Here is a 24,428-nt window from a genome sequence, read left to right as displayed (position 1 = left end):
TAGCAAAGATTGGAGTATTGTCCCTGTTGTTGTTGATGTAAAGCTTTTTGCTTGGGACAGCTTCTCCTAGTCTGTCGTGGAGAGCCTGTGCTCGATTTATGGTCTCGCAGATGATCAACGCAGCTCTCCCCTGCCTGTACGGAGTAGGGTTGATTTCCGCCATGACAACTTTGACGGTTTCTTCAATCCATTCTTTCTCATCAGACACAATCACTCCTTCAACCTCAAATAGTTTCCTGCGTTTGAATGAAGGCACATGACAGGTCTTGATGCCTTCATAGATTTTTTGCAAGGTCTCAGTCTCTGCTTGTTGGCCAAGAGTTCCAGAGAGTCCAAAGATCTGGTCTTTGTACTGCTGAAGCATGCCAAGGTCTGACATGAAGTTTGTGATGGCATTCATGTCAGTCATCTTGCATTTGTGTTTGATTTCAAGAAATTGGTGTAGTCCGTTTTCCCATTGCCTGAAGTTTTCAACAACACCTGTGCAGCTGTAGTCCACAGGGGTTATCCCATGTTCCTCAACAGTATATTCATGACCCTTTGTCAAAGTTTGTGAGTAGAACGCATTTTCAATCCACACCTTTAGCTTCGATTCGACCAGATCAGAGAGGAAGCCTGGGACGTAGCAGCTACTTTTATCTTTGCTGACTTCACATGGTGTAAAACACAGGGCGCTTCTCACTTCTTCCTCTGAAGCTCTGTGCGCGCCTTCTTCATCAGGATACATGAGCTGACACAAGCCCCCGTCCAGTAAAAGTACTCCTTGCCGCTGCTCATTTTCTCCTGTCGACTCTTTGTTCAGCTCCTTGATTGCGCCCTCTTTGTTAATGTAGTGCAGAGCAAACCTGCAACAGAGGAAGTTCTTCTCTACTTTCGTGAAGAACTCGGCTAGCTGGCTAACGGTAACACTTTTCGTTTTCTCCGTCATTCTCGTTCTCGAGTCACTTTTAATATCAGAGACGGAACCTTTTGCCAGTAATCCGGTGTCCTCTGCCATTTGACGGACAGTGTCTACGTCTGTGCCTGTTGCTTTCAGGACAACTTCAAGAAAGGGGAGTTTGGGACCGATGATTGTCCCTGAGCGTGTCTTACTGTACTGGTTTGTAGTGGCCCATAAGAAAGCCAAGAGTGGACTGAGATGTCTCAAAGCAGGCATATTGCTACTCAAATAGACCACATGGAGACCTTTATCCAGCATCAACGAGTCCACTTCATCCACAATTGCACACTGGAACTTCCTTTGCCCAAATATGTCCATCCTTTCAAAGTGGTGCTTGAGCCAGTCTCCAGCAAACTCTTCCACGGTACCGTAAACAACTTGACACTCGTAACACTTTTTAAGCTCATCTGTTGATTTGTTGGTGTTGCAGTCTACACTGATATTTAAGACCTTGTAAAACTCTTTCCACTCTTTTAAATCTCTTTCCGCCAAGACCGACGAGCTGGTCATGATGTCGACTTTCTCTCCCCTCATCGCTCGGAAAGCCGCGAACATTGCCACGATGCAGGACTTTCCCTCTCCTGTACCAACCTGAATCAACCGCCCTGTTTTGGAAAGGGCCATGAGGCACCAGCTCACCATCTGAGTCAGTCGTGGTCTGAAGTGTGTTTTTTGCACAGCTTCACAGAGGTTCAGCAGGTCTCCTTTCAAACCACTTGGCAGTGATCCCCTTTCGCCTGAAGCAAGTGCTTCGGAAACGAATGATACGATGTCTTTCGCCTCGTTCAAAAGCTTGTCGTCATCTTGGTCTAACTTATGCCGCATTTCCCTAATGATTGTATCCAGTTCCTTTTCTTCGTCATCACCTAAACATTTCTTAAGGTCTTCATTTGTGACTCCCTGGTCTTGGACCAGCTGGATCAGCGTCTTTCCCGACTGACCTATTGACTTCCAGCTGGGAGTGATGAAATGAATCTGTATACAGTGCAACATTTCCATCATCCATAAAACCAGGTGTGATCTGTCCTGGTTTGTTGACTCGAATCTTTTCAGAAGAGCTTCAAACAAGGCACCAACTTCAGCTGGTGTCCAATAGATGTTAGTAACTAGCCCTTTCAGCTTGTCCAGGAGAAGCTTTTCATTGTCAGAGTCAGCCATTGTGTCAGAAAACTGCTGAAACAGAAAAAAAGACAAAATAAATTAGATTTTAAATAAATATATTTTAATAGCTTTCACTTAAAGGTTCACTTTCTGCTTTTAAATAAACCTCCTGAGACCCAACAAAATAATTTGTCACGTGAACCAGCCAAAGTGTGGGCCGCAACCCCCTAGTGGGTTGTGACTGTACTGCCATTGGACCATGAAAGGTAATTCAATAAATGTTTCAGTATTGAAACATTTAACATTTAAACATTTATTGGCACTTGGCACTAACAATGTTAACTTGTTCATTAGAATTCATAAATTTTTATTTATGGCCCTGTGATAGACTGGCGATGGGTGTACCACCATGATCATGTGACGGATAAAAAGTCACACCATATCACCAGAAATCCCCCACACGAACCCTCAGCTCCACCGCGGTTTTACTTTTGCTTTCTTAACAATAACACATTTAACACGCTTCACTTTAAAACATGTGCATCACTTCATATGCACATACAAGTAGAACTTTTTTGTTTTGCAAGTTGTAAATATTCATTAAATGGCAAAAACCGTGAATTATCACTTATATTTCAGAATTAAAAGATTGAATCTCTCTCAATTTGTGTCATAACTCCTTGGCTTTTAATTTGAAATTAGATTGATGTGTTTGTATTTATTGTTTTCTTAATATTTAATAATGTCTGTTTACTCCATTTTACTTTACATTTTAATTTACTTGTTTATGTCATACTTTCATACTAAAAAGAAGTGAAGATTGTTTTCACAGAATAATAGAATAGTAAATTGTATTAAAGTTGCTTCGTCATCGTGCATTTTCCTTGCCGCTATACCCCAACCAAACGTAATCAATCAAACACATTTTTATGTGTCAAGCAATTTTATCACAAAAAGTTTTACAGAATGAAAAGTGATAAAGTCAAATAATAATAATGTCAATAAAAAATATCAAAATCAATATACTGCGATTATTTTGTCCAAAAACAAATTTAAAGTCTAAAGAAGTTAAATGTGAACGTGTGATTCAAATATTGTGACCGTATTATCACTCATATCAGAAAAAAAATATACACACATATTTCACGCTTTGTATAACTGTGTCTGAGTGATTTTGTTATATTATGGTCGTATTCTTACACTCACCTGTTGAATGGATGAAGAAGGTAAGAGGTGATGTTTGTGTCATGAGATGAGAGATGATCTGCAATAGCGAAAGCCTTCCTCTTCTTTTATTCCCTTTGGTTGTTTTTGTTTTTTGCAGAATTCCCCAGGCTGCACCCACAACACAAACTCCGGCTATGCTTTCAATTTGTAAGGTTAGATTTACTGTAAATTGATGTATTACCATAACTGCAGGTGCCTCAGTGGGCAGGGCCACCTGAGGCATGGGGAGAACCAGGGAGGTCCAGGTAACACTGGGTAACACCGGGGTGGGAAAACCATTGCAAGGGAATGTAAACATTTTGCAAGGGAATGCAAAAAATCAATGCAAAGGAAAATTATTATTTTCCCTCACAACACTGTTTTTGTGTGTGCATTTCAAACATATACACATAAATCACAGGGGCAGCAGAGATGAATACATACTGCAGTATAAAGTTGTAAATGATCACGTGACGGATAAAAAGTAGGTCGCCAGAATTCCCCCACACGAACCCTTAGCTCCACCATGGAAATTTAACACGTTTCACTTTCACGTTCATTAAATGGCAGAAACAAGTCAAGTCTGAACCGTGAATTACGACTTACGTTTCAGAATTAAAAGATTGAATCTCATTTGTGTCATAAAACAAGATTTTACTTTTAATTTGAAATGAGATTGACGCGTTTGTATTTATTGTTTTTAGCTTCTTCTTTTTTCCTTAATATTTTCTAATTTTCCTGTCTGTTTTTGCAGCATCAGTCTGGACTGGAATATTTAAACGTTATTAGTGATGAGCTACTGCCATAACACCATATATATATATATATACACACTAAAAATTAAAAACAGGTTTTCACCATCCGCTTTCTCACTACTATAGAAAATGCTGTTTCTAATTTTTTATTTCTGACTCTTCTCTGGAGAGGGAGGAGCCAAAGGAAAAATAAAAATTTAAAAAATTGTAACTTCTTCAGGACTGAGTGGGCTTGTTTTGAGTTTTCAATACCCGTAAACATATAATTAGAATTAAATAATTAAAAAAGAGGTATTTTAGCATTTTATACATTTATTCACTTTCCCAAATACAAAACTAATTGGAATGGAAAACCCTTGATGGATCTAAGGCCTGTGTACCAATTTTATTGTTATCAATATTTATTATTATTTATTTATGTTTGAATATATATGTATGTTTACATCTCCTTTAGAAACAGTTTAAGAATATATTTGTATTTATTTAAACATGATCCATTTAAGTGTATTTTAAATAATGGTCAAGTTTGGAGAAAAAAACCTCATCATTTGATCATCAAATAAATCTTTGTTTTATTTTGAAAAGCACTTTTCATAAGCAATAAATGTAAACACAAAAATCTAGAGGACAAACTTTCATTTATTATGTAAAAAAGGTTTGTCAACCGTTTTGTTTTTACAGTGAACAAAGGAACCATGACTTTGCCTTTCTCTTAATAGTTTTACATAATGGGCTGTTAATCACGTTGTTTTTTGTTTTTTGTTTTGTTTTTTCTACTCGTTTTCAAGCGAATTAGTTTCCTCACGCACGCACGCGCACACGCACACACTACGTGACCGCAGTCCGCCCGGACGAGCTGAGCGGGGACAACCGGTCGGTTTGCATTGATCTGCTTTGTGGGTATAGTTAGCAACATGTGTCGAATTGAAGCTGCCAGAAAAAGATAACAGAAATGACGTAATTTCCCCCTTTCTTTTCAAAATAATTTTTTTTTGCTCAAGTAAACCCAAACATTTCCAAGATAAATTTAAATTGTTTGCATGTTATTTCACACATAAAGACATACATCATATGTAAAATACATAAACATGTAAATAATATATTTTATACATAAAAATAAAATAAAATGGCCCAAATTTGACTAATTTTCTGGGAATGTCTGCTTTAAAGTAACGAATATTATACATATTAAAAAAGTAAAGAAACTCTAATGCTGGTTGACAACTCTTCTTCATATGCTCTTGTTGAGTCAATACAGGAAAGGTAACAGGGGGCCTTTTATTTTGAAAATCCCGGGTGTAGGTGTTCATGCGTGTGCCGCAAACTCCTGTCACAGGTGCGTCGGACCCGCAGATTAACCTGTCGATGCTGAGGACACACTGCTGCGTTTTAATGCAAACATAAGTTTCCTAATTCAACGGATAAATCTCATCCATGGGAATTAATTAATCCGGATATAATCCATAATTTCACGTTCTAGTAACTTTTAAATATCAAAGAAGAAAAAAAAAAAAAAACAATGAGGGGAGACACAGCTACAGTAAGTCCGGGAAATTATGATATTTCAGTCAGAAAAAAAACGTTGTTTTCTGTGTTTGAAAGTATTACTTTTTTTTTTCTTAATTTATGTTATAAAAGAATAAAAAAATAAAATGTGTTTTAGGAGAACGATGTGGAGGAGGAGGGAACATCAGTGACAGAAGCTGCGTCAGAGGAAAGACGACCTGTAAGTGTCAAGAGAAAGTTGTTTTGATTTTGTTTTAATGGTGGTTGTTGTTTATGGAGTTTATGGACTACCATTTAGTTTTCACCAGTACAAAACCGGTACTTATCGGTTCTGTCATTTTCGGGTTTTTGCCAAAACTGCAAAACCCTTATTTTCTGACAGGAGATGCTAATGTTACTAAAGCAAAGTGAATTTAATTAGCTAACAACGCTTTTACATTATATAGTTCTAGCGCGGGCAAGGGAAAGCAAAAAGAGAAAAAGTATCATAGAAAAAGTTGTAATGGTGGTTGTAGTTTATGGACGGTGTATATTGTACTGTATATTATATAATGTTACTGCAATTTTCTAACGAGATGCTAATGTTGCTATAGCAAAGTGACTTGCAGTTTACAGTTCTAGCACTACTCTGTTTTTTGTGCTTTTCCATTAGTGATAGTACCTGGTTCTTTTTTTTAAGTACTTGCTCCACAGTTGTTGTTTTTTTGCATTTATCAGTGTGACACAGATATGAAATGTAATCAATCACCTGATGACAGCAGCTTCATCATCATTAGAAGAAGGCTGGGCTGGGAATTTAAAAACATCACCTGCATGGCTCACATTTTGTTATTTAATTAGACTTTACTGAATGTGAATATTAAAAAATGTGGCACCACTTGTCCGGACGCTTGGTAATTCCATTGGTGCCGACCAACGTGGAAGAAAGCCGTCCCTGTTTGACATTAAAGTGGAAGTCAACTATACTAGAATATTTTACCACCCGCTTCAGTGTTTTGCAAACAACCAGCAAACAACCCCAATCAGTTCTCAGAGTTTTTAGGACACTGTGTTTTTAGTCTGCGTCACACTGTGCTGCTGACACACTGTGAGTTGACAAATTGACAGACAGACAGACAGACATGAGCAGCCAAACCCAGTGTTGTAATGTCAGCTGGAGAACAAAATAGAAAGAATCTGCTGTCGTCACACACCCCTTTTGAATGACTTGTGAGTTTTCTGCGCTCTCCTACTGGACAACACCGAGCACAAAGTCCATACATGTACTTTTAATTTGTGATTTATCTGATTTGATTGTTGTATTAGTGAAAAATGTAAATTAGTGTTTCCCAAACATCAACATAATGACAAGACACCAGAACATGTTCATATTTCAGAAGCAAAAATCACAGAACTTGTTTTTATTTCAAATAAAAACAAATAAAACTATTGATAATTTAGTCATCCATTAATACATCAAAACTACTTCTGTATTCTTATTGTTGGTGTTTCAGCTTGACTTAAATGCTTCATCAAAGTACCTCTGGTAACAACAATAAATACTTAAGACATGTTAGAAAACATTTTAGAAAACTAACTGCATGCTATATTCTTATCTAGAACAATTTCCATTTATTTAAAAATGTGTAGTTTGATTTATTTTGACGTATTGTGGTTTGCATTTAAACGCAGTCAAAGCTGCCAACATGAGTTGACCACTCTCCAAATATATGTCTTGACTTGTACTATGAATGTGTGCAATTCACGAGTTTCTGTTTCCTTTCCAGAGTATCGTGGCGCTCCAAAATATGCTGAAGAGGGTTTCGCAAAGCCCCTTCCACAGCCAACACAAGGTGAGTGGCTAAACTTGCAGAACAAACGGTCACACACAGTATCCGCCCCTTATTTTACATCTCAATCACACATCCAAATACCCACAAAGCCTGGTTTGACCACTGTTTACAGTCCGAGGTCGAGCCATGAATTGACACTCTTCCCCTGGATCTTCTGTGAATGAGTCTAGGAACAAACAGGTTACTGCAGGAACCGCTGAATCGCAAAAAAACATCTGTATCTGTCTGCGTACTATCAAGTTGGATTGTAAGACACTCCTGGCTATGTTGTTTTTGTTTTAACACAGACTATAAAAAGGTTTGTCAACGTTATCTGTATTGACAAAGGTATAGGAAGGAATGTGTTTGTGTGCAAATAAGTGAGTGCATCACGGGTGTGCGGCGTGATAATCATTGAGATCACCTGCATCTGTTGGTTTGTTTTGTTTGCTCAAGAGTGTAGGTGAGTAAGCTGTTGTTATTTCCTGTTGACCACTATTATTTACCAAGTTTACCAAGTTTTACCAAGCAACTTTAAATCAGGTCGTTTTGACACCCAATAGTCCGCTCGGACAATTGGGGACTCGGTTCAATTGGGGGTTGCAACCTTCAGCTGGTCCGAACATACTATAAATACGCTGCAACAATGGGCTCAGCCATTTACTAACGTTTACTAGCTTATGTTCTAAATGCGCGTATGTTTTGGTTGTGTTTACCCACAATGCCCTGCATTGTAGTCCGCATCCTGCATTTGGTCCTCGGGATTCACATTCTTTTGGGTGACATCACTATGGGTTGCCAGTTGCTGTCACGCAGATCTCCCTGTCTTGTCGTCTTGGCAGATGATTATTGCCTTTTGACAGTCGCTGACACAATATATCTAACGTGGGACGCAGCATCATTGTCATTTTCAGCCACTTGTCCGTCCTAGTCTGCGTCACAGGGACAGCAATGTAAGCAGAGAAGTTCAGACACTTCTTTCCCATGCACTTCCACAAGCTCTTCTGGGGGGATCCAAAGGTGTCGTCTCCCGGATGGACATGCCGGAAACACCGGGGGGCGTCCTGACCAAATGCTCGAACCACCTCAGCTGGTTCCTCTCTATGCAGAGGAGCAGCAGCTCTACTCTGAGCCTCTCTTGGATGTCTGAGCTCCACACCCTGTCCCCAGCCACCCTTTTTAGCTGCTTGTATCGGTGATCTCATTCTTTTGGTCATTACCCAGAGCTTAAAATAGATGGACTGGTAAATTGAGAGCTTTGCCTTACAGCTCAGCTCCCTCTTTACCACAGCTGACCGGTACAGAGACTACATCACTGCAGATGCTGCACCAGTCCCTCTGCCCATCCAACGAGTGACGCATGATGTTCATATCATGCTGACTCGGAAAGCACGTTAACTATGATGTGCTATGATTTTCCCCTACAGGATGGTGAGCCTCTCCGTGATGTCTCAGCTGCTACAGACAACTCACAGCTGCACTTAGAACAGGTAGAGTTCATACACAACAGCTGTGAACTGTAGCTTCAACGCCACGGTTGAGGCTACTGTTTGCATTTTCATCACCGCAAATCTTTCTTGCCCTCAGAATGGTTAGGAAACAAACCATCTGCAGTGCAGATTGAATCCACACCCTTGTTTTGTTCTTGCATCAACAAAACAATCGCTCTACATGTTTCGCTAAATTCTTCACAGCATGAAGGTGTGTTTGCATACAAGTCCAACTAGGCACTGAGTCACTGCATTATCAGCGTGTGAACCCTGAAAAACAGTATCATCAGCTGCACTGTCTAGTAGTTTTACACAATAGCCTACCACCAGCAATTCATTTTGTGTTACATAGTTTTGTTGGTGCTTGCTCTTAAACTTTGCCCTACAAATAAGATACATCTATCAGTCTGTGAGAATGAGAAGCAGGGAATGCTTATTTTTTTAGATGCCAGCCTCACTAATGTTGAGAATCTGCCAAAGGTTCAATTGTAATCTCACACCTCTTCCTTCTCTTTGTTTCCTTTTCTTTGTTTTTCAGACAGGAGTCAACGCAGATTCGTCTAGGGTGAACCCATTTTATGCATACTATTTGGTACGTAGTGTATAGCAATTTCTGTTTTTGAAGCACAGAATACCACAAGAACTACACTTTTTTGAGAACATGGCTAATACCCTTGTGTTCTACCATCAGGAATCGGGAAGCAAAGGCCACACGATGGAAGATGAAGGGATGAAAACATATTCTGAACCTGAAAAGGACTTCACAAGCAACCTGATGCAATCTACATTGGCCCAAAAGGCATCTGCCAATGGGCATCTGCACTCGCCAGATGTATTTAACGCAATCACCCCTCAAACACAAGACCCCTTCAAGTCCTTGTGGTCCAAAAACTCTGGTGAGGGGGGAGATCTTTTAAAAAATTCTAAAACAGTGGATTTACAGAGTAAAGCACAAGCTAAGGAGGAGAATCTGCTTGACAGATCTCCAAACAAGGAGGATAATCTGCGCCAGCCTACAACAGGGAACCAGATTTTTACTTCTCTCACCAATGAAGATGATTTGTTTCCAGCTTTTACAAAAAACAAACAAGAATCATCTTCAGAAAGTAATTGGCGTTCTCAAAGATCTAAGGAACTTTACGATGTGTTTTCATCTTCATCCACAAATACATCTGACTGCTTCCCAAGCCCACTGGCAAAGGATTTATTCAAAGACATCTCCAGTTTGGAAGACCCATTTGGTGCCACTCCCTCAAAACAATACAACGCTTTCCCAGATATGTCAAATGGGACTCCAGATATCTTCCAGCCACTTTATTCAAAGACTAACAGCAATGATGTTTTTGAGACAAGCAGCAGTTCTACAGCCTCCAAGGCTTCATTCCCCAGATCTTCATTCAATAGTTCATCCATATTCCCAGACAGTTTGGAGGACCCATTTGCCACTCCCCTCTCAGATCAATCTGACACTTTCCATATTTCAAATGGGACACCAGATATTTTCCAGCCAATTTCCTCAAAGACCAACGGCAAGGATTTATTTGAGACAAACCCCAGTAATGCTGCATCTAAGGCTGTATTCCGGAGACCATCACTCAACGTTCCATCCGGAGTGAAGTCAGAGAAACTGCCACCAAATCTGTTCAGAGCAGCATCATCAGTATCTCCTCCAGCTGTCCCGCCAAAGCCTTCGAACAATTCACATCCACAGGGAACCAAACATGCTATTCTTCAGCCCACTCCCTTCAGCCAAGCCATGAAGGCGCCCGTCTCACCGGATCAGTCTCCAGAACTGAATCATGTATGTACCATGTATCACCCAGCCTTACAAATTATGTTACTACATACTAATTTAAAATATGTGAATAATTGAACTTGCAGACCTTCAGACGTCCACCAAGACCACTTCCACGAACCAGACCACCAAGGGCACAAAAGCCACCCAGACCAGAAAAACCACAAAGACCAGAAAATCCACCCACACCACCACCAAAACCTGTATGCAGAAATCGTAGTTTAACATGATCTTTTAAATCACAATCACTGTTTATTTTGGGTTTTTTTTTAATTCTCTGTGTCGTTGTTACACTTCTTTGTCTGGTTTGGATTGTGTTTAGATTCAACATGAACCAGTTACTCCTAAAATGTCTCCTAAACTGGCATTCAAGCCCCTCCCGATGCCAGTCTTTCCCCGCAAACCTAAGAAAACGGTACGTATGTTGTTTGAATCTTGCCTAGTTACACCTATTGCTACTTTCAAAACACACTGCAGAGAGGTGCTAATGCTTCGTACATGTCGTCTACAGGATGTGGAGCCTGCCGACTATGTTGTCTTTGAGGACATCCTGCTTATTGGACAGGTGTGTTTGTGTTTTTTTTATTAGAGTGTAATTTTCTTTGTTAGAAAAGGATTTGCATATACAATCATAAAGTGACCACCACCTGTTGACTGTACTGCTAATAAGACAGAATACAGATACAGTATTTTTACAGACCTTTGTTTTATTATTATCCCCAAACAGGAAAGGTGTGTTGAAGACTGGCCAGAGGACAGTCCTCAGCTTAACCCCGAATTTAAACCAGTAAGAAATCAAAAAAGATCGAAAAAAGTTCTGTTTCTGTGAGAACTTTCTGGAAGTCTCCGAAATGTTCTTGATGCATTTGAAACTGATGATGTTTGTCTCTTTGTTCAAGTCTGGCAAATTAAGATTACGACGAGAGTCAATGAAGGTAGGAGGGACTTTGTTCTTCTCGTTAGCATTGTGGAGCACGTTTTAAGTCACGAAAAACGTCACTTAAGAGGCTAAAACTTTCTCTTAGATGCGATCGGACTCAGATGGAGGCAGTGGTGAGGATCTGCATGGCTACAGAACTCAAAGCAAGGTGCAGTCCAATGGTCTTAGCTTAAATTCACCGGTTTCAATCATATCTATTTTTCCACAATGCAGCTTAAGGTTTTGTGCACACATTTTATTGCAGAAAAAAGACAAGAAATTCAAAATGTCCCTACTCTCCAGAAGAGGCTCAAAGGTAATCCAGTGTCTGCAAAATAACACCTGTGCTTTGTGCGTGTGTGTATTTGTCACTAAATTGGTTCCTGTTTTTTACTTTTTTAGGATAAATTTCCTGATGATATGCAGAAAGGGGGAACTCTACCTAACCCCCGTAAATCATCAAAGGTAACGGACGGGGTGTCTGGAATCAAAGCTTAGTCTTACAATTACCAACACGTGTAGCTGGAATTAGAAGATTCAGATGAATAGAGCTGAGGTGTTTGCTTTTTGTCGTTTACAAGATTATTTGTACTAATTTCCATGCAATGACTTGGTGAAAGATGGCACTTTTGACTTTGCGGCAAGAAGACAAGAAGACTCAGGTTCCCGACCCGGTCGGAACAAGGGCCTTTCTGCATGGAGTTTGCATGTTCTCCCCATGTATGCATGGGTTTTCAGAAGATTGATTCAAGGAACAATCCATCAAACTTTAGAGGGGAACCTATTAAGGGTTTGGATATTTTACAGAAGTTTTAGGTGCCAGTATTTGTAAAACTTAGGCAACAAAGTGTTTAAACCTTGGTGGAGGTTTTGATTTACAAACTTACTGAAGTGAAATCTGCTCCTGGCGATCAAAAATTAGTTGTGAACGTCTGACTGCTCAGTTTTAGTGAGTTGCATGCTTTTTGTTTCTCAGGACTATTTCTCAGAAGTCCACATTGCTGAAGAGGATGAAGATCGATTGGACTACAGAGTATGTCATCATTTAGGTCTTTGTATTTATTTATTTTTTTTATTCTTGAACAGGATCACTAAACTTGTACTGGTTTCATGTCGTCTTTTGTCACCAGAAGAAACCTCTGAAGACCAAAGTGAACCAGCTGCTGAGGAGGGCATCTACAGTTTCTTCAGTGCCGGAGGGAAAGAAGATGAATGGACGTTTACCTCAGGAATCAAAGGTTTGTTCGTTCACGTGGTTGTTCGTATGTGGTTTCACGGAAGGACATTGATGATGCCTTCTCGAACCACCCATTCTCGTTAAAACATTCACAACAACGCCCTCATATGTTCACCAGCGTTCAACGGCAAAGGTTGCTGTGACCCAAAAAACCCATTGTTCTCCTTGTAAACACAATTTCTCAGGAACCCCAGGAGGAAACCAAATTTGGTACCAATGTTCACCTGGATTCATAGATGAACTCGAACACGAATTTGGTGATTGTAGTTGATGCTTAAGGTCACTTTGACATCATAAAACACCCTTATCTTCTTGCCTTGGGACTCTCTTTTTGCCTTGTTATCTAAACATACTTTGAAAGAACCCTTTCAGATTTTATATAAATGTTCAATGGACTCAACACTCCAGGAAGGAATATGTCCTTTTAGGAACTTGTCCATGCTCTTTATAAAAAAAAAAAGTTCCCAAATACTGTTTTTAATGCAGTGTCTTTTTTTTGAACAGGGTAAAGTGTTGGATGACAGTGCTGGTGAAGACGATTATGGAGGGGAGGCCAATCATGGAGAGGTTTAACACTTAAAGATTGAATTGCTTTTGTTGTATAAATGTTGTCACATCAAGCCGACAATAATGTCCTGATTGATTGGCATACAAAACTTAATGATAGTTAACCTTATTTTAAATCATTTCAATGTTTTTAATGGGCAATGAAAAGACAATAATTTGGACATCCTAATCTTTTGTCACTCCAGAGGCGAAAAAGTGGGATGAAAAGCAAGTTTGTGCCACAAAGAGGATTTACCATCAGTGGCCAAAAGGTACTAGTCAACTACTTGTACGAGAAAATGTCATATTACACTGCTTTCTATGTGAAATCTTTGACATTTGTCTTTAAAAAAAAAAAATAAATAAAACTTTTCTCCAGAATGATGATGAACCAAAAGGTGCACATGGATACACGCCTCGTAACGGCTCAAAGGCATGAGTATAAAATTGAACGCATAGTGTTTTTGTATTAAATGTGTGCACTCATATCCATTATATCTGTGGTATGAGGATTTCTATATGTGGAGTCATTTATTTGTGTTGCTCTTCCTCAGGTGAAATCACTAGATGATGATGATGTCGGTTCATATGCTAAAAAGTCACAGGTAAAAGTTACCGTCAGTCCAGTAAATACAGGATTACCATACATACAAGTAGCATCAAAATACAAAATAATGTCTCATTAAACCCAAAGGATTATGCGTTTGAGGATATAGAAGAGATGAAAACCCACAGTCTTCAGTCTTATAACAAGGTACCAGATTTCTTTGTTGCATGACATGAACTGATGTTTGACACTAAACTATGATCTTTTGGTGAAATTTTGGACAATATACTATACTATGACTTTTTGGACGACATACTATACTATGACTTTTTTGAGTGATTTTGGATGACATACTATACTATGACTTTTTTGAGTGATTTTGGACGACATACTATACTATGACGTTTTTGACTCATTTTGGACGACATACCATACTATGATTTTTTTTGACTCATTTTGGACGACATACTAAAGTATAAAACTGTACTCTTTTACAAAAAGAAGAATTTTTATTGTTGGAGTGCACATTAAGGACATCTTTTGGCAATGCAAAGATAAATAAAATACATTTGAAAACATTTAAGCAGATAAACTGTAAGCACAAACAGAATGTGAAGCATAACTTCAGTCATTATAAAATAACAAAAATAAAAACCTTTGCCTTCAGTCTTCACATAAACCTCACAAAGTAAATTTGTACTTAGCATAAATAAAGCAGAAGTTGTCAGTGTGACTTACCTCAGTAACAGGAATAATGTTTTCCTTCTATAATTCTCAGGCTGCTTTCATGGAGGACAAACACGTACAGCATCCAGATTATTTCTCTCCTGGATTAAATGGAGATGAGGATTCTTGTGGGAAGGACGACTGCAGACCGGTGATTATTTCCTTCTTTCGCGCCCCCCTTTTTTTTAAACGTCAACATTTTCTTACCTGTTTTCACCTGACGCTTTCGTCCTCCAGAAGAAACCGTCGAAGATGACATTCCCAGTCTCAAGTCGCAAAAGCTCCAAGGTAAATGTGAGATTTGTGTCTTACCATCGTAGACCTGTTTGCTGATTTGCGTGTTATCACCAAATTTGTTTCACCGTTGCCGTGAATTAGGACATGCCGGACGCCTTCAGTCCTCAGAAGAAGGGCAGCTTCTCCGCCGAGGAACTGGACGATGAGATGGTAAAGTGGATCGGCGACTTTAAACACTTTAATTTTGTAAAAAGACCTAACACAAATAAGTTTTTTCGTTTTTTCTTTCATCAGAAAACATTCAAACATAAAGGTTTTAATTCACGTAAATCAAAGGCCAACCACGTACCTGGGACACACAGAATGAGGGACGAGCCGGTCGGAATGAGTCACTACACACCGCAGCAGGTGAACAGTTTAAGTGTAATGCATTTTATAATATAACATTACATTACATTACATGTCATTTGGCAGATGCTTTTATCCAAAGCGACTTACAATAAGTGCATTTAGACATTTGAGTACAAATGAGTTAGAAGTAAGTGTGTGCTTCAAGCAAGCCAAACTATAAAGTGCCAGTCATAAGAGAGGAGGACAGAGTAGAGAGGAAGGTGCAAGTGGCAGAGTTGGGATGCATGAGGGAAAAGGAGTCAGCTGAAGGAAGTGCTGATAGAACAGTTGAGGACGGAGAGGAGGGAGGGAGAGAGAGAGCGAATGTTACGACGGACAAGTGCAGTATCTGATGAGACGAGGTCATCAGATTGGGAGAGTGGGAGGGAGTAAGATATGAAGAAATGATCAGAGACTTGAAGTGGAGTTACCGTGTGGTCGGAGGTGGAGCAGTTTCTGGTGAAAATGAGGTCAAGGTTGTCGCCAGCTTTGTGAGTTGGTGGAGAAGGAGCAAGTGAGAGAGAAAGAGAGGAAAAGTAAAAGAAGTTAATTGGCAAGAAGAACAAGTGGTGGGTAATTTTCTGGGATGTTTGAAAGGAGTTCATCCAAGAAGTGTCCCAATGGGCCTGATGGACGGTAGATGACAACAATGATTAGTTTTACTGGATGAGTCGCAGGTACAGCATGAAATTCTAACGACTGCGAAGAGAAGTGTGGCAGTGGGTAAAGAGTGAAAGTCCAGTTGGGGTTGATGAGCAGGCCTGAGTGGGCGGAGGATGAGTCTGCCGCTTCAAAGTGAATGCTGCTTTTTAAACATGATTAGGAGCTGGGTTGGCCACTCCCCTGTAGCCAATGAAACGTCACACCTGGTGATGCGATGGCTCAATAGAAACACAACAAAACCTTCAACATTACTGCAGACTTGTTGAAAAGTTTTGTCTTCCTTTCCACAGGCTGCTTTCACCGAGGACCAAATCACAGGAAATGACTTCACGAGTCGGGAAGATTTGAACGACTACGTGGACGACGAAATCCGCAAACCGGTATTCTTGTCGCGATGACGTCCACTTTTCCTTTTTATGTAGGGGGTGTCACGATCTCAACTGTAAATCTAAGATTTAGCCAAGGCCCCAGCGTGACGTCCTGCAGACGTACCAGTGGGGCCAAAAACACAGAGTTGTGGTCGTAGCTGTTGTAGCACGACGACACGCCAGCTCCTCCCGCAAACCCGCCAACTAACAGTAACCACGGCAACTGCTGATTTGTGTGACACATTGACACTTTATGCACGTGTAGCAAAGCACAGGATGTCTCCATGACAACAACTCCATTAACACAGAAAACTCTTCTGCCCTCATTTTTAAGCGAAACTTCCTCAAAATTAAACTCACGCTAAAGCTACGTGTTTGTTGCATCAGACACGAAACATTAAACATTTAATTGACGTACGGAACCACTGAGCTACGGAATGCCAAGCTGATTTAAATGTGACAATAGTGGGGTACACTGTAAACAAATGATGGACATCATGTAGACAATGGAAATTAGAAAAAGGAATTAGTTATCACGACGTAAAACCAGTGATCCCAGACTCAACTACACAAGTCTAAAAATGTCTGTGCTAAAAAAGAAGTGGAAAAAAAGGAAGAAGAATGAAATCGTGACACCCGTGTTTTTGTAACGACGCAACATTCAAAACTGTTTCTTCTTCCCAACAGAAAAAGTCATCGAAACTCAAAGGGCTGAAAGTTTTCCGCACCAAGGTCTGTCTGTACGGTCAAGGTCATTTTACAGGTTACAAGGTCAGATGAGCGACGCACATGCTGATGTTTTTTCTGTTTGTTTTTTCTTTCTTTTTTTACCAGAGCAAATCCACGAACCTGTCGGAAGCTACGACGAGCGACTACCTGTCAGAGGCTGCTCAGGTTAGAAATGATGTCTATCTGATCACAACACGTCTTTGGTCCTAAGATAAACTTCCTCTGGTTTACAGTGCAGCGTTATAAACTCATTTGCTCTCGCGACGTCGCCACGGTAACCGGTTTGTCTTGAACCGTTTCTCCCAAGTGGGATTTTGTCAAGTTGAAACGGACGTCTCCTCAGTTATTGACGTCTCCTGACGTCTGTCTGGGACACATTCCTGCGACACGTGACTCGAACCGGTTCAACAACATTGATGACATAACTAGCATATGCAACAAGTAGAGCATAGAGACGGCTTTAAAGGAACAGTACAGGTTATTAGAAGTGCGCTTGTATGATGTTGCACTCAGTCAGTGTGGCCTGAGCTGTGAGCGCCCCCCTGTGCCCAAAACCAGGTAGTGTTTGCAGTGTTTTTGTGACACTAGACAAAAAGCTCATCTCTGCTAGATTGAAGATTAAACAGGGTTTGTTGTGAGTCACATTTTGTTCTGGGTCCCCAAACAAATTGGTCTCATTTTCCTAGAACTGTTATTGATGATTTATGTGCAATACATATTTCAACTTTTAATTTATTTACCACACATCTCTGGGTTCGTTAACCAGTTCAAAATGATATGAATAGTTGCCGATATGGCTGTAAATTTGTCGCTACATTTTGCAGAGCAGTGTTTCCCCAATTTTCTATATGGGGACTCAGTTTGCTAACTTTCAACACGGCAATTTTTACATCTCATCGCACAGGAGTTGTTAAATCCCCTGCTGTCTCCTTCATTCTGGATTTACCTAACTGATAAAACCTGGCAAACAAAGCAGCAGTAGACCAGCTGTTTTTCTTTATGGACTCTGGTGTGGGAGAGTGAGCCGTTTACAAAGTCTTTTGTCAAAAATGGCCAATTATCTGACATAAAGCAGGCAAATCTATTCTTCACTTACACAGGCTTAAGCAGGTGTAGATTTTGTGAGGTGAGTGTTTCCCTTGTGTGTATCTTGTGGGAATGTAGTAAAAAAAAAAAAAAGAATTACACACACCCTTTTTCTTGTTCAGGCGGAGTGGATGGCTGCTCAGAAGGACTCTGCTGTGGGTGACTTTGAGGATGATGAAGAGGAAGGGGTCAGTTTCTTTTCAACAGAGATGTTTTACACTTTTCCCATTGTGTCATTCCCAGCCGTTAACCATCGTGTTTTTGATTTCCTGTTTCACAGGACACGGACAGTTTGATGGAGTGGTGGCACACGGTGGAACGTGAGTCACAGTCGGACTTATACACAGGCTCGAGTGGCACAAACAGAGCAACAAAGACGCGATTTTAACGTCATCGACTCTTGTTGTCTTTCAGAGTGGGACGAGTTGCCGTCAGACGACGAGGGTCACGTGATGGAGGATGAAGCCAAGTACATCTGTTTATACAATATAACACTTTACAGTAATGACGTTGTACAAGGGATGTTATTTGCTGTAGTAATCGCCAAGTAACGGCTTGAAAATAACAAAGGAAAATGGGGGATTTGATATTTTGCTTAATCTGTTCTTCCTCGGTTTGAATTCCAGGTCATTCGCCATCTTATCCGACAAGGTCCAACGCGGCCTGCGAGTCTTCCACCAGGTCTTCACAGAGCGAGCCGAGTTCCTGTGGCTGGCCATCATCACGCTCCACACCATCGCAGACGACATCAGCGAATATCACGAGAAAGCCAAGAAAGTCGTCATCTCCGGTGGCACCACGTCCGCCGCCGGCGGAGCGACCGCCATCGTGGGCCTGGCCCTGGCGCCCTTCACCTTCGGCACCTCCCTGGTCATCACTGCCATCGGCGTGGGGATCGCAACAGCAGGAGGAATCACCTCAGCCTCAGCGGCCATCTCCGATAATCTCCACAACGCACAGGACAGAAAGAAGGTAATGTATTATACAATATATTTACAAAGGCACAAACACCTAATGAAAACTACACGAATGCGTCTGCGATCATCTCAGTGAGGGGGCAACAAGCCGGTTTGCTGATGCGGAGTGGGCGGGCTCGGGTGTAGGTTTTGATCACGTCCCGGATCCGTTTGTAGCATGGAGCGCAAGCACTAGAGTCTAGAAGCGGATGAGCGGTGTAGCGTGAGAGAACTTTGGTAAGCTGAAGACCAGTCGAGGTCGTATGGGAGGGAGTTGCACAAGTGTGAGACGACAAGAGCCCGGACCAGAACCTGTGCCGCCTTCAGGGTTATAAAAGGGCATATCCTTTTGACGTTGTGCAACGCGTATCTACAAGATCGAGCTGTTGCAGCAATGTCGGCAGTGAGGGAGAGACGGTGGTCGAGCGTCACACCCAGGTTCCTAGCGGTATGAGACGGAGCTACCGCAGAGTGACGGTCAGGTCTGTGGTGGGACAGCCCTTTCCTGGGAGAAAAAGAGACTTGGTCTTTTTGAGATAGAATTAGAGATGATGGTCAGACACGTGGAGATCCGTTCTGTTAGGTGTGTTTCATTGGCCATTCATCATGAGAGTTGGTGTACAGAGAGAAGAGGAGAGGGCCCTGGACAGAACCCTGAGGGACACGAGTAGGTAGAGGACACAGATCCTCTCTAGGTTACTCTGTATGACACGTATTTCCTGAAGGAAGGTAGTGAGGATGTGGTGGTTAACTGTGTGAAATGCTGTAGAAAGGTCCAAAAGGATGAGCACAGAGGGGAGAGAGGCAGCCCCGGCAGAAGTGCAGTTTAGGTCGAGCGACCTGCCTTAAAACCATACCGACGAGGATTGAGAAGGTTGTTCTGGTAAAGGTAGGGAGAGAGACAGGTCTGTAGTTATTTACTTCGGGTGTCACTGTGGCCCCTTTAAGAGAGTCAGGAAACCAACCAGATGATCGAGATGCTGTCAGAAAGGCTCCATAAGTTTCAGTTCATTGGTATTGTTTATTATTTCCTTTAATACTCTCCATCCCAGTCGAGTGTGCCTGTGTCACTTGAAGAGCGCAAAGCCTTCCGGTCTATGTAGTCACAGCAGCGCAGGGATCTCCCGTGTGTTCCTTTTTACTGTAATCACTGGCTGAAGCTTATCATGCAGCACTGCGCGTTATTTCAGTTCAGTAACGGGTGTGATGTCATTGTGATGTATATTTAATTTCCTGTTACTGTCAAGGGCTTATTGTGATTAGAAGCTGTTGAGACGTTAACTTGTGTTAGTTTCTGTTGTGCCTCAATGACCTTTCATCGTAATCCCTCTGTGATGTAATGTCTCATTGTGGCCGATGTTAGTGACGTGTCGTCCGTGAACGATTTGTTCAATCCGAACTAATCTTTTCTATGACTGTGAAGTAATGAGTTGTCTCAGTGAGTGAGTCGTTCATTTTCATGCAGTACCCTCCTTGGCCACATCAGCAGTACAGGAAACAGAAAGGATTAGTTCACGACTCACTCAACTGCGCGTCCGTCCTCAGGTCACGTGACAGCTACCTAGTCACCGTCGTGCTTTTAAACAACAACCGCAGGGAGGACACAAGTCACTTTACTGTGGTGTGTATTTGCTTTCTTAGGTATTCATATGGTTTGAATTGCTTGTGGCATTTAGTTTATTATACTTCACCACGTTGCCTTCAGCGTTAATGCCCACAAGATAGCCACTTGCTGTAAAAATGAACTTAGTGTATGAGAAGAAAAGATCCAAGTCAGTAAAAAGAGTCCAACTTCCCAACACCACATTGGAGCGAGCCGATTGATGAGCATGGAGAGGCTAGTGTGTTATAATTAAGAGCTGATCATATGGTTGCGATTGTAAGTGTTGTAGTATGTGATGTTTGTAATTGCAGTGTTGTGTGAGGCTCATTCTGTCCTCTAGTTCCACACACACACGTTGTTCTTCATTCTTCATTCATCATCTGCCTGTAACTCACCTGTGCCGGCAACTCTTCAGTAAACTGAACCAGTAGAATTCTCATCTCCTGTCATTGTGTCCTGATGGACGCCCCCGGGGCAAACATAGTGTAACCAAGTCAATCCAACACATGTTAAAGGGGACATGAATCGGAACTCCAATTAATGCTGCATTTGTGTGTGTATCAGCGTCATGACCTTGTTTATGAAACTGTAAAGTTTCAGAACAAACAGTTCAGCTACTGCAGAGAAAATAGTGTAGCATTGTTTTCCTGTGCTCTGCGAAGCGGCTCGGCACTTCCCTATGCTGATGATGTCATCAGAAATCCTCAACAATGTAGCGTCTCCTGGTGTGGGCACATCCAGTTGCGTACATTCAACCGCAGAAGAAGAGGAATTACTGTCGTTGTAGCTGCTGAGATGCAGCTGTGTATCTGAGAGCTGGCCTACCAATTATGTCACTTCTTGGTACTTGGCCAATCACAGGACAGTCCACGTTGGGGGGGTGTGGTGTAGGTCTGAAACAGTGCGGCTGACGAGAGCATCAGTGAGGAGATAGTTTGATAGGCTCGTTAGCAGCAACTAGGAAGTATTCAACCATGAAAACAAGTTGACATATGTAAGTAGACCTCCATAACGCACACCTATGTGCGATACAAGCATTCGATGTCACCTATAATGAGATGAGAAGGGGCGGGTGGACAGGGCTTATCAGAAAGTGAATGTAAGATGGAGGGGTGAGATGAGGAGGTGGGGTTGTGAATGTCTTCTACTTTTCTGGTGAAGTAGTTGACAGAGTGAAATGGGGTGGTTCAAGAAGGATAGAGAAGAGAATGAAAGAAAAGAAGGGCTTTTAGGTCTTACTCCATTGCCTTACCGTGGCTCTCTCAGCACGCACAGAGTGAGGCAGAAGTGATGTAGGGGGTACCGCCCGGCCCGGCTCCCCTGCGCGACTCCTGCATGACTCCTCTGTCTTTGTCCTGTCTTCGTCCGCCGCTTCGGCTGCCGCCTCACCACCTGCCCTTCCTCTTATGCTCGGCCACGCCCCTCTGGCCAATCAACCCTAACCCTGACCTGGTGATACACGCTTCACACCTGTTGACGGTTACACTCATACAAGTAGTCCTGTGAGACACTTTCTTAACCTCGCACCAAACTCCTTAGACAAAAGCCCTGTTTTTAACTTACTGATGGAGGCCGCGGTGGATCGCCGACTCCTCCGCTTAACCGCTCACTCTCTCCCACCTTTCCTCCCCCAGATCGAAAACGTCCTGCAGGAGTACGAGGTCCACCTGCAGGACATCGGGAAGATCCTCCACTTCGTCGACAAGGCCGTGTACAGACTTCGCGGGCACCCTTTCCTCCGCTCCGGCACGCAGCACTACTCGTCCGAGTGGGAGACGCGCCACGCCGTGCAGGTCGTCGCCGCGGTCGACAGACCCGTGATGCGGGCGGTGGAGTTGATCGACGACGCGCTGGCGATGTTGCAGGGACTCTTTAAAGACATGGACAGCTACTTCGTGAAGGAGTCGCGGGAGCTGAAGAAAGGCTGCCGGAGAGAAGTGGTCAGTCAGATCAAGATGGCGGCCAATAAGCTCAATGACTCGTTAGTGGAGCTCAACGTCATAAGAGAGGAGCTGCAGGACGCGACGGGTTCCGCGTGACCCCACCCTACTGCCACCTCCTGCCTGTATGAGGGAATACTTTTTATTGTTTTATTCACAGTCATGTACAAAATTGATGTGTATTTTTAATTCACTGTTACTTATTGTTGCTGTAAATATATGTGTAACATGTTGATGGTCCACGCAGGGAGCAGCACTTTTTTTTTACATATACATATATGGTTAATGGGTTCATGTTTGATTGATTTTATTTGTCACATCATCATTTGATTTCACAACTACTGCTTTTGATTTTTGATATTACTGTAGTTTCGGGTTTGTTCACTTTTGTCTGAGAATAAATCATGATTTCTTTACAAGTACTATTTGAATTATTTGTCCTTTTCCTATGTGTTGCCAGAAATACATTTTGACTTTTTTTACAGTGCTCTTATTGATGTACAAAAATGTTTTGCCACCAAGGTTGTGACAAAACAAAACACATTTTTCTTGCAGGTGTCACTTCATCAGCCTGTTCATTTAACCCCCCCTATAAAGTTGTATTAATCATTTATTACGTTGCTAATAGTGGACAATTAAGTACATTTTTCGCTGTGTAATTGACGGATTCTGGTTATCTATTTTAATAAAGACTGAGTATTAATACATCTGCTGATTCTCAGTAATGTCGTTTTTCTAAGTGTGCTATTTAAAATCAATCGTTATATAAACGACAAGAAAAGAACATTGGGTCCCACAGAGCAGAGGCCACGCCCCCTCGCCCAGGTGATTTAAATGAAAACGTAGGGCGGTACTTTCCCCAATTATTCGTGGCTGTCTTTGGTCTCTTCTGTTCATTGTTCCTCACTTTGTTTACAACTAAAACCTTTTTTTCCACTGAAATCGAATCAGTGCAATAATCACCTGACTGTAACTCAACTCCACCAGGATCCGCCTCACTTTCTGCCAAACCTGTTTGACGCCTCACCTGAGTGACTGTGTTTGTTTGAAATGAAGGGGAAGTAAAGACACTCAGCTGATCCGACTTTTTTTTCTCATCTTGTTTACATTTTAACGCGTTGTTGCTTTGCGACGTGCCTTTGTTTTCCCCCACTTCTTTCTTGTTTAGTTTTTGCTGACTCGGCATTATAAGGTAAGCTCTCGGCTCGTTTCATTGTGTTGTACACGGTGACCTAAATACTGTCATCCACCGAGTGTGATGTCGGTTCGGTGACAGTGACAAACCAAACCCTGTTCGAATTTCTGCCAATTTTGGATACTTCAGCTTCAATAAGTTGCGTCTTCTCATAAAGCGTTGTATCTAGGACGTGTTACGGCTAATTTTGATCCCATTGAACAATTCGTCTCGTCAATATTTACGAAAAAAGCCTCCTTTACTAATAGATTTGAACTTCTATTACGTTACTCTCCTAACGTCACTCGGGTAAAAAGATGGGCGCTGCTACGTAATGCAGCCCCCGTATATTGAAAACAACACGTCAAAACAACATGTAATGTGGGATTAACTTAAGCCGAATTCGTCAGCTACTACAAACATCTTCGGAAACTCGCACATTTTAAACCTCACAGCTTTTTTGTTGTGTACCAGAGTTCGTCAAATCCTGGATCGACAAATATTTGAATGGAGTTTGGTGTGTGGTCTAGCTAGCGTATTTTACGACGTCAACTACTGCAATGTTTACACTTCTTTTCAGTTTGCTTTGCGTTGCCGTGTTTCTGTTCCCTCTTCACCACTTGTAATGTTTAAAAACTTCATGTATTTAGTTTTTCAGCATGAACATGTTCAGGAGAGAAAAAGTCCAAACTCCAGCGGTTCC

General features: G+C 41.6%; 1 protein-coding gene across 3 annotated transcripts; it reads left to right on the top strand.

The window, feature by feature from the left end:
• Positions 1 to 5,336: 5,336 nt before the first annotated feature.
• On the top strand, positions 5,337 to 23,134 carry si:cabz01007807.1 (nucleolar protein dao-5). 3 transcript variants are annotated; one of them, XM_058625084.1, is made up of 33 exons: positions 5,337 to 5,542; positions 5,666 to 5,728; positions 7,275 to 7,340; positions 8,747 to 8,809; positions 9,348 to 9,401; positions 9,501 to 10,610; positions 10,691 to 10,807; positions 10,927 to 11,019; positions 11,116 to 11,169; positions 11,332 to 11,391; positions 11,504 to 11,539; positions 11,630 to 11,692; positions 11,789 to 11,839; positions 11,926 to 11,988; positions 12,500 to 12,556; positions 12,654 to 12,761; positions 13,265 to 13,327; positions 13,513 to 13,578; positions 13,686 to 13,739; positions 13,861 to 13,911; positions 14,001 to 14,060; positions 14,632 to 14,730; positions 14,817 to 14,867; positions 14,958 to 15,026; positions 15,111 to 15,224; positions 16,160 to 16,249; positions 16,925 to 16,969; positions 17,072 to 17,131; positions 18,175 to 18,240; positions 18,333 to 18,372; positions 18,467 to 18,521; positions 18,679 to 19,024; positions 22,246 to 23,134. In XM_058625084.1, exons 1-33 carry the CDS (start codon positions 5,522 to 5,524, stop codon positions 22,648 to 22,650), a joined length of 3,813 nt encoding a protein of 1,270 aa, XP_058481067.1. In that variant the 5' UTR covers positions 5,337 to 5,521; the 3' UTR covers positions 22,651 to 23,134. The 3 variants fall into 3 exon arrangements, with proteins under 3 accessions (XP_058481067.1, XP_058481065.1, XP_058481068.1); XM_058625082.1 differs by having other exon boundaries at positions 13,674 to 13,739; XM_058625085.1 differs by lacking the exon at positions 13,686 to 13,739.
• Positions 23,135 to 24,428: the final 1,294 nt, after the last annotated feature.

Source organism: Solea solea, chromosome 3 (genome assembly GCF_958295425.1).
Source record: "Solea solea chromosome 3, fSolSol10.1, whole genome shotgun sequence".
Classification (NCBI taxonomy): Eukaryota; Metazoa; Chordata; class Actinopteri; order Pleuronectiformes; family Soleidae; genus Solea; species Solea solea.
The sequence above is the reverse complement of the archived record's forward strand: the minus strand, read 5'-3'. Positions and strand labels throughout refer to the sequence as shown.